Raw genomic sequence first — 15,516 nt, forward strand, 5'->3', positions numbered from 1 at the left:
CATGCATGTAGATAGGGTACACTCATTCTGCAGGACAGTCAGTGGATCTGTGTGCAACCTGCAAAACATCCTAGCAGCGAGATGGAGGACAAGGTACTCATCTACTTTCTGAAGTGTCACATTTTGTCTCTCCTGTGGAGATCTGGCTTTGTATTTCATGTAGAAAGAAGGGTTATTTGAGGACCAGAGCGTGGTCAGCGTAGCAGACATATAGAGGTAGTTGCTGTATCAGACTAAGATCATTGTGGTAGTCATGACGCCGAATGAGTGTCGAAGGCATGGCTGAATCTCTGGTCTTCAGTGCAGTATCATAGTTAAGCTGCTACTGCATCAGGTAGCTCAGTCACGGCCTGGTGCTTTGAGTCAGCTTGGGCACTCGGGTTCATAGCAGCACGTGATTTTCCTGCAAGGCTGCTTATCAGTTACTATAGGGACAGTTACGTATTTGGTTTTAAGCCCAATTTCTATAGGCACCAGTATCTTCTGAAAGCTTGTCTTAAGCCCTGGGTGGGAACTATATGTGTCTCTATGTCACTTTCCTTGCTATTCTCTGACTGTCTGAAAGCTCTGGATGTCTGTTTAGCAGCAGAAATGCTTCTATAAGAGAAGATGCTAACGGTATTCAGCAAGGGCCTCTGGAACAGTGTAAGTTTGAAGCTGGCGTTGACGGGATCTAAGCTGGAGAAGTACTAGCTCCTTTCAATATTCTTGCAGTATCGTTAGCCTGAGTTATCCTTCATGAGCCATACTGTTTGTACTGAAGGTGCTGTGTATCTTCTGCCCGGTGCTGAGCGCTCTCTGCTCTTCTTAGCTTGGCAGAAACCAAGGGGTACTCAGCACCTGGCAGAACATGGTTGTGTAACAGTAAGGACAGTAATTAGATAATTTATTTAGAACAATGTATTTATTTTCCAGTAATTTGTTTCTTGTTTTGCAGTTTTCCATTTTCCAGGTATTGCATATAACCAACTAGACAGAAGCCCTTTGTTCTCTGAGTAATTCCCCATATTTTTTCACAAGCATATAGATATTTCATTTAATCCTTTGCAGCCTCCCTTTGTGGCATCTGCTTATTTATCACTGTCTTTACGATCCCTTTTCCACTTGGTAATGTTCATATTTTTGGTCCCTTGGTTACTGCTATTGTAAATTATTATCCAGTAAGATTTATAGCTATGAGACTTGTACAAATAATCTGTCTCCCCCATTTAATGGCTTAACACTAAGATACCTTTGTTATTTTCTAATTAAACTGTATGTATAATTTCTAGATAAATTTTTGCAGGTAGGTCATGAAAATTTAGGTCAGCAGTGGAACTACGTCAGACTGTCTGACAGGCTACACATCACACTGCACCATGGGCACAGGGATTTTTCAAAGCATATGGGTGGTGAACCCACTGTAACTTCACAATGACTTAACCTTTTCTTAGGCAACTGACATTGGAATTCCTTCACTGACGGAGTATAATGTAGTACCACGTAAATTGCTTGGGGTTTTTTATTGATTTGTTATCTCATTTAAATGCACAAGGGAAAAATTAATTTAATTTCATTTCCGTGTAACAGGGTCACATGGAAAAGGCTGTATATACTTTTTCTTTAATTCCAATAGCATTTTTTATAACTGTTCAGTTCATTCCCCTGCTGCTCCTAAAGTGTGTTTACTTTTAAAATAGGGTTTTGAAATCATTGTTTCATATTTTATATAATCCTTCTTTTTTAAAAAAAAGGAAAAAATTATTAGGCCATGGCATATGTAGATTTATCCAGGTAGTGCAGTATGTTGTGGGTTGGGTTTTTTGGTCCTCTGTTTTAAGAATTAGCAGCAACCACATGCTGTTTGCCTTTGAGAACTATTAGTAAAATTAATGACATTTTAACTTTTCTCATATTTGTTTGATTGGTACTCAGTTTTTAAAAGCATATTCTTTGTCATAGTATTTCAGTAAATAGGTTCAAAAAGACTCTGTCCTACTGATAGGGATCCTCCTCTCAGCCAAAACAAGAAAAGCAGTGGTACAGAAGCAGGTCCTTCTCTGCTCATGGGACTGAAACATTAAGGGATGGGTGACAAGTTGTCCTCTTGACTTGTTTCATGCTTCCCATGTCTGCATTCAAGCAAGATAGATCACAGACCTCAAATACGATTTTTTACATTTATTTTGAGTGGAGGTGAAGAAAAAGACCTTTGAAGGAGAGGATGGGTGTTTGTTTTTAAATATGCTGACTTCAGCGAGTATGAGCCAAGTAAAAGTAGCTCAACATGATGGGGATATTCTGAAAGGCTTTCCATCGCTATTTTGTTATTCTGTGTAACATTGCTATACAAAAAATGATGGGACTGGATAGGTAGGGTAATCATTTTGATTGTTTGATGATTTTTCTCAAATCTTAAATTTTTGCTAAAAGTGTGTTTCACATGTACAATTGAAAAATAACTTTTTGTGGTCTTTCAGCGTGAGAAGCTGATACATGAGTTGGAGGAAGAAAGACATTTAAGACTCGAGAGCGAAAAAAGATTACGGGAGGTGACACTGGAGTCAGAGCGTAGCAGAGCTCAGATGCGTGGGCTGCAAGAACAGTTTTCCAGGTATGTTGCATAAGTAAACTATGTTCAAAATACAGGGAGAACATAATTTGCTGCAAAAAGTTTGATCAAACCTGTTGATAACTTGCATGGATGGAATCTAAGGCAAAAACTGCTCTCCCTCTGAAATTCTGTAAACATAACAGGCTTTTGGCTCAACGATTGTTAGCATCCTATAAAACTTAAAGGGCTTATACCATTATTCTATGTAATGGTGAAAATTTTCATGTCTAGAGATTTTGCATTTGTTAGAATTCCCAGTAATTTTCTAAGTATAGGTCTTCACTTCTCAAAAAGTGCATGTCGTTGATAAGTCAATTGTTGGTTGCTTGTTTCTGTTAACCAACAAGAATGGGTTTGAATAAAGGAATAAAGGAAAAAAAAGTGATGCCTTTTACCAGCTCGGTAATCATCCTGCTTGGACATGCTTCGAATCTCTTCCTGCATTGACTGGACCAGAGCTTTGTGCTAGAACAGAGCTCCACTTATGAGGAAACCATCTTAGAACTGGGATTTAAGACAAACCATTCATATGACCACAGTAACGATTTGAGTTATTTATTGTTTTCATGATGCATGATGAGATTTTGTACATCAAATAGAATTTTGTATTGGTTTTGTCACCTGAACAGAAACAAAACAATCAAAACAAAATCAAAAGAGACAATGAAGTTTTATGTTGTATATTTTCCATCAAGACTGAATATTAACTCATTCCCTCAGGCCCCTGAATTGTTGAAAAGTTCAAGTTCAGTTTAATATGGTGAAAACAGGCTGTGGGGTGGGTTTCTTCTTTAGTTATTTTTGTTGGGGTTTTTAGGGTTTTCTGTGTTGGGCATTTTTTGTGGGTTTTTTTGCTCAGTGTCTGCCATGCTGCTCCACTGATCTGAGATTGGGTTTCTAGGCAACGCTGCAAAAGCTGTTATTAGCAATAATAAAATTTGTTCTGATCTGTTATTTTGTTTTTGGAAAATTTCCATTAATGCTCTTCACATTTTAAAAAACTATTAAAGTGTTCAGATAAGTCTGAAATTCTTTCGCTAAGGATATTTCTTTTTTATTTTTTTGTTCTTGTTCTTGTTCTATGATTTTTGGTTTCAATTTTTACTTACTCTGATAAGACTCCCTGAGTAATACACACAAAATAAATCCACCCTTTGAGTATTCTTTGTTAGAATATTTTGCTCTAGTATATATCAATCTTTGTTTATGGAAGAATTTCCTGAGGTCCTGAATTTAGAACAGTATTATCGTTAGAAGCCTTTGAAATAAACTTTAAAGATGGTGCAGCCCTGATTAAGAAAAAAGGAAAAGAAGAGGTGAGGGGAAACCAGTCTCCAGAGTAACGCGCCCAGTAACTTGGTAACATTTTATCTGTTGCATATTCAGATCTTTTCAGGATAACCCTTCATTATTCCTGTGAAACTGTGGTAGTCTGATTCAGTTCTGCAGTGTTTCTGGAAAGAATAACTATATTATTGGTTAGGATCCCTGAAGTCCACTATCTTCAAATTAATCCATTCTTTCTCTTCCGTTACTATTTGCAGTCTAGCTTGCTCTGATCCATCAAGAAGCAGAGGGATGCAACTTCTTTCGATTAAAGTTGTTTGTCTCTTTATTTTTGTACCTCTCATTTAGATAAAGGTGAATGCCTTCTAAATCAGTATTATGTTCTTTGTAAGGCTGTCTGCACGTTAGCTATATTGTTTGAAGGCAAACTTAAGTATCACTTTTCATTAGTGGCACCTGAGGTTGGCCCTGTTATTACCAATGATGAAAACTGCCGTTGGCTTCATCGGGGTATGATTTTATTTCAGTGTAGACCAGATGTTAGGAAGAGAATGCATCACTGAAATACTTCATTTGCTTTTAAAACATTATGTTTGTTATGATGAATATTAGAGGTTATTTTTTTCTTGTGTTTAGTAGAATATTAAGATATTTGTTTACACAAACAGACTTTCTCCCTAAATGAGTGTATTTTTTCTTACCCTGCTTGAGCAAATAATGAAACTGGCAACTGGATAATGTTGTGCTGCTTACAGATTCTGTATTGTTTGAAGGATTTGAGACTTTTTTTTCTCAATTCGAGAACAATTAAATGGGACGAGACGGACAGTGACGAGAGGAGATGTTAAAATCAAGCAAATTGGAAGTACTGTGGAAGAAGATGGCTAGAGAATAATACTTTGTGCCCAAATGTTCTGGCTTTCAGATGCAGATAGACTGAAGTAAGAACATATATTATAGTGTAGGTCTTTTAAATCTGTGTAATTCCTGAACTGAGAGGATTTACGTAGACATTCCTACATATACATGCAGTGCAGTAGGTTAAACTGTGATTTGGAGGGTGTTTCTTTGCATCTCAAAATATTTTCTCTTCATCTTTGAGAGAATGAAACATGATAGTTTGTGGAAAGCTCTAAGTTGACCTTTGTAATCAGTGGAGGAAAGCTGCCTATTCCTATCTGAAATTGTGTGAAAACTTTAATCTGTCATATAAGCATATAGTTTGAGATTGAGGAGTTCAGAAGGCAAAGGGTTTTTTTATTGATTGACGTTTCTGTTCTTACCAAGTAAGCAATATTCCAGGCTAGGAGTCTGAAATAAATCGAAGTTCTCTTTCTTTACATCTGTATAAATCTGCCAGAGCCTTAAAGTGACACAATGGTTAGTTTGATAAATATGTGACAGTTGCCATAGAAGGAGAAACAGCTTTTAAAACCAAATTCTTTTCCAGAATTGTACTGTTGTGTATCCATGTAATTGTAAATTTTTTTTCCTAATTTTATTGGAGGTGAATATATTTAAGGTGTGAAAGATCCTGCGGGGAAACCATTTAATACTAAAGCTCAGATTTTGCACTGTGGTTGGATGCAGTTATTTTTGCATTGCCTTAGTATAACCTCACTTTGAGGTGAAATCCTTGATGTTTTCTTTTTCAAAACCACTGAGATCTGTTGCTTTGCTGCAGCTGTTCTGTTAAATTCTATAAGGCCCTTTTTGGCATGACAATGTATAGATGATTGTTGCTCAAATGCACGAAGACTAACCCTATAAATATCTATAAGCCCAGTTTCTTCCAAGACAGTGTCATGCAGTAAGACTTCCCCATTTTGATGGTTGGCAGCTGTCATGTATATACTGGCGGGTCACCATTTATGTTAGTATTATGCCTGCTGCCTCTTCATCCAGCTCTGGAGGAAATTATGTTAATTCTTTTTGATTTGTTTTTTTTGTTCTGTTGTTTGGGGTTTTTTTTTTTTGATTGCTCACAGTTTAACTTTAGTTCCTCCTTGAACTTCTTACATCTTGGATGCTAGAGAAGAAAATATACTGTGTCTCATGTACCTCTTCATTCTTGGTTTCAGCTGTGCTTTTCCTACTTGCAGCATCTTTCTACAACAGTAGGAACAAAAATGCCCAAAGCAGTAGGTGTGATTTATAGTATCACTCTAAAAAGCACACTAATACACACAATATAAATTGATTACATTTCTCTGCTGTACATCAGTAAGCAATAGAAATTGTTGTCTGTTGAGTGCATGCAGTACATGTGACTTCAAAGTGGGATTAAATGTTAAAGCAGTAAAAGAGTTAGCTTTACTTAAGTTATTTTGATTACTATTTTGGTCTAAATGAAACAAGTTCAATAAAACACACTATTGTAAATTATATCTGTAAACAGTAATTGAAGAGGCTAGTATCAAATCTTAAAATCCCCTTTGCTTATATTTCAAAAATTCTTTCAGTTAAGATGATGTTGTTTATAGGTATCAATGTCTGTAACTGGAAAACTGCCTCAGGCTTTTAGGAATGGATGTTATTGAAAAAGTAGGAAATGGTCCTTGTTTGATCTGCCAGGGTCCTGCAAATGGGATGAGTGCAATTCTCATTAGATTGTGTTTCAGCGTTCCCCTCACATTAGTATTGACCGTAGGGTTAAGCCTGGGGACAAGGGGAAAAATTACTATTACAGATCTGATAACATTTCACATAAAAGACTGTGTGGCTGTTGATTTAAGCACATCCTACTTGGTTTTCTCCAATTATTGTTAATTCCCTTCACTCCATTCTGGCTTGTCGGCAGGTGAGTGGAAATAACTGTTTTCCTAGCAGATGCGATAAAGAGATTTTTTGCATTGCATCAGCTTGTTGATGTTGCATCATCACATCATAATTTCTAATGCTATCACATCTGCTTGATCTAGAGGTCACCACCTGCTTGCACTTCAGTGGCCTTACTGCCATGACTGGTAATGCATGCACAGCAGAGACCGTGTCTGGAAAGTATAAGCCAGTAGGACACTTCGGTAGCTCCTGTGGTCAGTCAGTTTGCCTAATGCCCATTGAATGCCAATTTAAACCATTAATAACATTTTAATCTAGTTTCTGGGGAGATTAAAATGCTCTCCTGGCAGTCACTGATGGTATTCCTTTGATTTTGTCATAGCAGGGATGAGTAAAATACTGTGTGGGAATTCACTCCTTGTCTCAGAGGATGATTACAGAAGGAGCTGTCTACAGTTCTCCTCTTTTGTGTAGTTCTGCAGTAATCTCTTGTCATCCTCCCTATGTGGCCTGTATGTAGGGTTATTGCGGGAGGCAGATTATCACAAGGATAGAGTTTATATCAAAGGCTGACCTTGTCATCTTGCCCTATGTTTTTAGATACTGCCAGATTTTATTACATGTGATTGTGTGAAACGTTACAAAGAAAACTAGTGAGTAAGTATGAACCACAACTTGCTGACTTGAAAGTGCTCCGTGTCTGGTGCGTATCTCACTTGCACACTTACTTCTGCTTTGCTGCTGACCAGGAGATGTCCGTCTTCAAACATGTTGTGGTGGGTTGACGTTGGCTGGCTGCCAGGTGCCCACCCAGCCGCTCTCTCACTCATGTTCCTCAGTAAGACTGTGGGAGGAAATAATAAAGAAAAAAACCTCATGGGTTGAGATAAGGACGGGGAGATCACTCAACAATTACCATCAAGGGGAAAGCAGAATCGACTTGGGGAAGATTGATTTAATTTATTGCCAATTAAAAATAGAGAAGGAGAGTGAGAAACAAGGACAACACTAATAACACCTTCCCCCACCCCTCCTTCTTCTTCTGAAGGCTCAACGTCATTCCTTCGTTCCCAACTCTTCTACCTCCTCCCCTGAGCAGCATGGTTGGCAGCAGTAGGGGCAGGTGGGGGCTGCTGTGATCTGTTCAAACCATTTTGTCTCTGCCACTCCTTCCTCCTCAGGCTTTCCCCCTGCTCCAGCATGGGGTCCCTCCCGCTGGGGTCTCTGAGTGCTGGGAGGCCTCCCCAGTGTATGGTGTAAGAGAGGTGGGGCTGTTGTCTGCTTCACAGGCACCAGTTCTGGAGATGCCGCTCTTGGTGCGCTGGGCAGAGTGCTTTCACTGGAGGACTGCTTAGCTCTTGGCTGGACTTGCTGAGCCTCAGGACGTGGTGTGAATACCATTTTGCTAGGGCTTTGACCTAATGCTTAGGATATCGATCTTGTCTTTTGATTAGAATTGACAGAGTAAAAGGATGAAGTTTCTTTTAGATTAACACTGATGGAGTGAGTATATTAGTATTTTTATTTATGTGCATGTATGTACTTAGGTACATATTTCATCTCTAATCGTTGCTCAGAAGTGTCAAGCGCTATTTTAAGTAAGATCAAGGAGCTTTTGTGCAAATAGTTTTCATCTGGCAGAAAATAAAGGAATGGTTTTACTAAACCCATGAAATTAAGCCCAAAAAGGAGGTTGCTGCAAGTTCTATGTGGAGTTTGACCCCGCTCAGTTCACGGGCTACTTTGAACTGAATATGCTGGTTTCCTGTTGTTTGACCAACAAGAAGAAAAGGAATTTTATAATTTTTCATACCAGGCTTCATTTTTCCACTCTTCTCTTCTGTGTGTGAATATGGTGGTTTTGAAAGTACATACACATGAGAAATTCAAAGAATGTGTTATCTCAGTTTTCTTCAAAAACAAGTCTCATTCTCATGTTAGAAACCATCAGGTTGAAATACATACTTTCATACAGAAGCTGAGAAAGAACAAAAGCAATGAGGTCAGAGTGACTGCAGAGGGCTGAAGAACCAGTGTAAACTCAAAACACAAAAGTCATGCATTACCAGAAGCAATAGCAGACTATATTGCATGGCACATATTGATTTACATAACACTTTTAGAGAGCAGTGGATTGCTTAGCTTCAGGCATTATTAAAGATGCACATAGAGGTACATGCAGTTCCCGATCTTCTGTGGACTCTTCAGGCGCTGAAGCTACATTAAGCCCTATTTCAGTACCCTGATGCACTGGTAAATCATGTGGTGGTGTTTCATGGCAGCTCTTAGTTGCTGAAAGCTTCTTTTAGAGGGTCCAGGGAAATAGGTAATTTTTATCTTCCACAGGCAAAAACATGGCTATCTGTATGCTCAGAAAATCCTGGGTTTGGTTTGTATTTATTTATAGGCTGACATTATGCATCATACTTGTATTTCTGGAAGGTTGCATCTATTGCCTTTTACTGATTTATCAGAGCATGAAATGATACTCTGCTACCTCTGTTCTAGCTAGCACTACAATTTGATAGGAGACAGTGTTTTTTTTTTCCTTTGCATAACGTAATAGATTAGCACCAAAGTAGTACTAGGTTACAGTGTAATCCTTTGGTTTACCCTGTCTTTTAAAACATACAAAACAAAGCCTAACATCAACACAATATATCAACATTTTCACCACAATTTAACGATAGGTTACCAATGCCAGTATACAGGTCCACACACAACATATAATCCCCTCCATGCATTAGTTTTTGGAAGATGGTTTGAATATTATTTTTGAATATTCTCTGCACTCCCCTACCATGGTCCCTACCAAGCAGAACCTATCTATATTAGATAGTGTGTGGTATGTATCCATAATCTCTCTTGTTACATGGCTGTTTCATTCCCAAAGTGAGAGATCTCCACCGGTGTTGAGGGAAGCTCCTGGAAGCATGTATTGAATAATATTGTGCTCAAGAGTAAGAGTAGGGATTCCTGTGCAGATGTAGTGGTTGGGTTTACAGACCCTTTTATGTTGGCAGACAGTGAAAAACTTCATTTTGGTGAAATTGCAGACTCCCTTGCTATTGCTGTTTAAAGAGATTGAGGTTCGTGTTTGGTGTTTATGTACTGTGAAATCCTGTACCTGTCGAAGTTCATGGCTCTGTGCATTTTATTTTGCACAATAATAGGTGTATTTTTGCAGGTATTTCTAGCTACAGATAATTCTCCATTGTAAAACATGTTTAGATTTATGAAAGGACAGTGCTGATATAGGAGCTAAGTTGTATTACTGAGTAATGTTGCCTAACAGCTGTGCAGTCCTGTAGGGTAAAATGTTTCCAAGATAGATAGGACCTGTGGTTGTCAGGAGGACTTCTGTTACTTCTTACAGATGTATTTTTAAAATTGAATTGGAACATGGAAATTTAAAGTACTGACTGTTTCTTTCCTGTTGAACTTGCCGTAGTTTGGTTTCTTTCAAACTTGGGAAATCAGGAAAGTCACAGATGTGTCATGTGCTGTTCTGCAATTCGTTGATGCCATATAAGGTAAAGAGACTACTCAAAAGCAACACATTCCTTCACATATTTAGTAAGAAGATTCCTTTGCTAGACATGGTAGATACCTTAATTCCAAGGACCAGCAGAAGGATCAGCAGATCTGCCAGAAAAAGATCTGCAAAGATCAGCAGAAAATCATTTGTTTTCCTTTAGTTTATTTTTTCCCTTAAGCCATTTGATATTAATTAGCTGTGGTCTAAAAGAACATCTTTTTACATGTTTTCTTTTAACATTACATTCTTAATTCTGAGCTTTTTTTCAGGAAGGAACCTGCCCTGATTACACTGGAAGATCAGCATCCCTTTTTCTTCATAGCTTGCCTTGATGCCTCCATGCATGATTACCCCTTCTATGTGAAAGACCAAACTCCTTCATACTTAGGTCACCTTTTTATTTGGAGGCATGATATATTTATATGTATTTATATACAGCTAGGGCATTTTTACAAAGATTATAAAAGGATGAAAAGTAATTTTAAACAGAAAATCATGTGGAAGACAGAAGGATAGACGGGCATGTAATAGCTGAGAAAGCAGGAATGCTTAACTGCTGCTCTGTCTTATCTTACCTAAAGTAAAATAATAGCATACATATACCAATAAAGATTGACAAGGATGATCTGAGATCACAAGACAGAATGTGAAAGGTAACCAGTTAAAGAATTAAGATAAGTAAATTCAGCCAGGATTTCTTGATCATACTCACAGGCACCAACTGTAGTCAAACAACCACTGACAATTGTGTGTGTAGGCAGTTGAAGAATGAGTGAAGTCCTAAAGGAGTGCTATTTACTTATATATAACTAAGAAATTGTGCACAGAAGATTAGACCAATTTGTTGTTAATAAAATTTAGATATGGTTCCACAATAGTCTTCATGAAGAAGAACAGCTGTGGTCCCAGTGCTCAGTTCCATTGCCTGTGCTCTAATAAGTAGCTTCTGAGAAACTCTTCCAGGAAGGGATTTTTTATTAAATTTAGTGTACTCAGAGAAGAACTGCTATGGTTAACAATGCTCTGTAGCGTTAGCTGGAATCAGATGCTGCATCTTTAGTGGCAGCTACAGATAATGTGCTTTGGGCAAATCGTTTCATGATGGAAAAAAATTGTGATATTCCCATGTCCTGTGATGTGAGGTTAATCCCTTACTTGATCCATTAGGAACTCTTCCAACCAAATATATTGGAATAATTTTACAGTGTTTTGCAGAAAAGATGGTAATAGGCAATATATTTGAAGGTGACAGGCTTCTGTCTAGATTGCAATCGTAAAACTGTAAATCACTTTTGTATATGTGTTGAAAGTTCATGTGTCCTTTAAAAATATTAAAATGGAAGATTGCCTTTGCTTATAAGACCACCTACTTTTGTCGGTTCTATATACTATTTCTCTCCTCAATAATGGACTTTACTACTGACATACTTTGAAGAAGTATATAGTAATGGCTCCATATAATCTGAAAATTCTTCTGTTTCAAAAAAGAAGGCCTTTCATATAACTAAGTGCTTTTAAAAATATCAGTAATTATTTCTGCCATGTTCCCTGCCAAAAGAAATAAGGGAGAGTTTCTTTCTAATTATGGTGGGATAGAAGTCTTCAACAGTTTAGTTTATTCATGTAAAAGCCAGATCCATCCTTCTGAACCTGAACACGGAACAGTTCTCTACTTCAGATTGTATGTGTACCTTCATCTTTTAAAAATATTGTCTTCCATTTCATAACATCTGTATAACGAAAGAATATTGAAAAGGAAATGGAGGGAGTATCTGTGAGAGAAGGACAATGCGATGATAGAGATCTTGAATCCTTGCAGTGGAATATACTACAGAGAGTCACCTTTGAAACGGTATTGTCATTTACATTTTTGAATGCAGTAATTCAGAGAGATCTGTGTAAATGGAAATTATGTCTCAGTAAAATGATTAGAGAAGTTAAGCTAGGTAAGGAGAACAGGCAAGAAGAAAGCTGGCAAAGAACAGATGTTACCTTAGGGTCTGTCATGGATGACTGCGGTAAATTTAAAGACTCTTTTTAAAAGCATCTATCTGGTTTGAGCTACAGAATGTCTACCAGAATTGTTTTCTACACCAACACAATGACTCAGTCTCTCCTTAAGGTCTTCTGTTTCCCTGTAGTGTTGTGTAATGGTACCTTTTATCAATTACCCGTTCCTGGGAAGGGAGAGGATATGAAATGGAAATGACAGGAAACCTCGATTGCATGTGCCTTTCACAACTGGCAGTCTTACGTATGCTCGTGCCAGACATACATGTGCTGTCCACACTTTGAAACTAACTTCTTGAAAGTGAGCAGTTCTCTTGGAGAGTCAAAAAGATACACAGTTTTAAAATCAATATGTATAATGTTAGTTAAGACTGATCCTCTGATTCCATGATTAGATTTAAGTCACTACCCAGATAACATGGATTTATCCCATTTTAATTTGCTGATCCCATCAGACTTGTGGTTCCTTTTGTCATGATTGTAAACCTACACTTGAAAACCATATCTGATTTGCAGATTATAGGCTGTTTCTCTTTACTAATGGGTCAGAGAGAAGCGTGAGTTTATGATCACGATTTTTGTGGTTGTTTTTCTGTTAGATGGTTGAGGTGGCTTGTATTAGTAATTTGCCTAGACTATAAAAGTTGTGTTATAAACTGTAAATGTATCATTAATCGGCAGTGATGTATATTCAGATTGATGGTGGTAGGTACAGAGCAAATTAAACCATGAGGGAATATTATGATTAAAAACCTGACATAAAATTTTGATAGTGATACTTCTCTTTTATGAGCATGATTGGAATCTTCAAAGGATCATTGGTTCACTGAATCTAAATTTTACCTTTACAATTTTACAACAAACTGAAACAGGGAACCTACGCTCCCATTCTAATTGCAAGCAGATAAAATCTGATCCAGAAAAGGGCTCAGCCTTTTTAAGATACTGGTGTGCCTTCTGCTTTCATTAAGGGCAGAAGGAGAGGAGTGCTTCAGGTACATTTGAGGAGTGTGGTGCCTTAAATAGTACAGATGTGCAGATTTGTGGTACAGGGGATAAGAACATGAAATCCTGAATGCTATCTCTCTGAGTAGAATAATAGGGGAATCCTTTGTCTTAGATTTCAAAGCAAGGTTTTCTGTTTTTCATGTGTGTATGAGGGAGGAGAAAAGGGCTTTTTCTAACGTACTCTGAAGGAAATGGTACAGGCAACAGGATAGGAAAACATGCACAAAGATGTCCTGACTTGCTAGCACCTCTTGTATCCAAAGGTGGGCCTTACAGATTGGGACTTTTGCTCTCGTCAGTGAGGAACTGTTGTAGAATTGTATCTTTACTCACACTTTGTATAGTTGACTTTCTAATGCTGGTGTGCAAATAAAGAGCAGGTGTTTAAATGTGACCAACACATAATTTGTAAGTATAATCAGTTTGTCATCCTGCTCTGCATAACCTCTTAAGTACCTATACTAAATAATGGAAATAGAATAATTTATCTGCCTGACTTGAGGTGGTAATACATTTTTTCAACCTGGTAGCAATTTGTAGTCTGCATAGATTGGATTGTTTCACAGGAGAATTATTATGGTAATTTTAATTTTATCTTAGAACTTGTAATTATTCCACAGTATTGTTCTAATGTAACAGGCCATGCAGTAGTTCATTTGTTTGTCAGTGCTCAAAATTGGACAGGGCAACTTAAAAATCTAGTTTTAATCTTTTTCTTTTATCAAAATGTTTTGGGTGTCTGTTTTCTTCTATGAACACAGTTGAAATAGGATTATTGAAAGTTGCAGCGAATATGTTTAAAGCTGAAAAGCTATTCTATTAGGTGCAAACTGTTTTGGAGTTTTGCTTCTCAGAGTATATGATAAACATTAAAAGAACACAATGAGATTTGCTTTTCTTCTATAGGCTTATAGACCTAGTTCTTCTAATTATTCATCCCTTACTCTGATACTACATTTTGCTAGATACTCTACAGGTACATCCTCAGATTTATGCCCTTGTCATGGTTTAACCCTAGTTGACAACTAAACCCCACACAGCCGCTTGCTCACTCCCCGCAAGTGGGATGGGGGAGAGAATTGGAAGAGTGAAAGTGAGAAAACTCGTGGGTTGAGATAAAGACAGTTTAATAGGTAAAGCAAAAGCCATGCACACAAGCCAAGCAAAACAAGGAATTCATTCAGTGCTTCCCGTCGGCAGGCAAGTGCTCAGCCATCCCCAGGAAAGCCGGGCTCCATCACGCGTAACGGTGGCTTGGGAAGACGAAGGCCATCGCTCCGAACATCCCCCCCGTCCTTCTTGTTCCCCAGCTCTCCAGGCTGGGCATGGCGCCATACGGTGTGGGCTGTCCCTTGGGTCAGTGGGGGTCAGCTGTCCCGGCCGTGTCCCCTCCCAGCTCCTTGTGCCCCCCAGCCTGCTGGCGGGTGGGGTGGGGTGAGAGGCAGAAAAGGCCTTGGCTCTGTGCAAGCACTGCTCAGCAGTGATGGAAGCATCAGCACTGTTTGCAGCACAAATCCAAAACAGCCCCATACCAGCTACTATGAAGAAAACTAACTCTATCTCAGCCAAAACCAGCACAGCACTGAAAGCATAAGAAGTTTGTTTCAGCTGCATGGATGTTGCTTGTGCATTTTCTTGTTACATGTAACGGAACTTGCTTAGAGGAAAAATGGGATTTAAAAAAGAAAAGATGCTTGCTTTTAGTCCATCAGTATCATTAAGAACAGCTGTGAGGTCTTTCTCCACTGCTGTTTGAAAGAAAGGCTTAGGATTCTCACCGAGTTTGGATCTAGACCTAGGAGAGGGTATGTCCCCTGGGATGAAAGGGCATTTCCCTTCTTAAGGGTAAGAAAGCATTGAAGGACAAATGCTACAGTTTTACGTCATCTGACATGATTCAAAGTATTCAAATATATAAGGAAGATTGGTGGACCAGATTCTCACCAGCTCCTGAAAGGTGCTAGATGACTGCACTAAAAATGCAACGAGAGTCAACTGTATCTGGCTTCTGGCAGGAATGGACTTAAGTAATACCGTGGGCTTTGCCCGTAGCAGGTTTATTGCTTAAAATCTTGATATTTTTTGCAGTGTCACTAATCATGCTGAACTTACATGACTAATATGGTTATAATTCCTAACTCCTTAGGGATTCTGTTACTATTTAGTAACAATTACTGTCTACTATTGCAGATAGTTTTTATTGTAAAGCATTGCCAAAAATCTTAATGTGATTGTCTTTGGTCATAATGTGTGCTTCAGTTTGCAGATACTGTAAGAAAATGTAGATTGATTTGAATGA

At 38.2% G+C, this 15,516-nt stretch overlaps 1 protein-coding gene across 1 annotated transcript in view; it reads left to right on the plus strand.

Moving 5' to 3' along the window:
- The window catches only part of NCKAP5 (NCK associated protein 5), a 385,499-nt gene that overhangs the window by 178,127 nt on the left and 191,856 nt on the right, over positions 1-15,516 (plus strand). The window contains exon 4 of the mRNA XM_075710363.1: positions 2,460-2,593. Within this exon, the coding sequence (XP_075566478.1) occupies positions 2,460-2,593 (134 nt within the window). The remainder of the gene's footprint in view (positions 1-2,459; positions 2,594-15,516) is intronic.

The sequence above is a fragment of the Pelecanus crispus genome, chromosome 5 (genome assembly GCF_030463565.1).
Source record: "Pelecanus crispus isolate bPelCri1 chromosome 5, bPelCri1.pri, whole genome shotgun sequence".
NCBI lineage: Eukaryota > Metazoa > Chordata > Aves > Pelecaniformes > Pelecanidae > Pelecanus > Pelecanus crispus.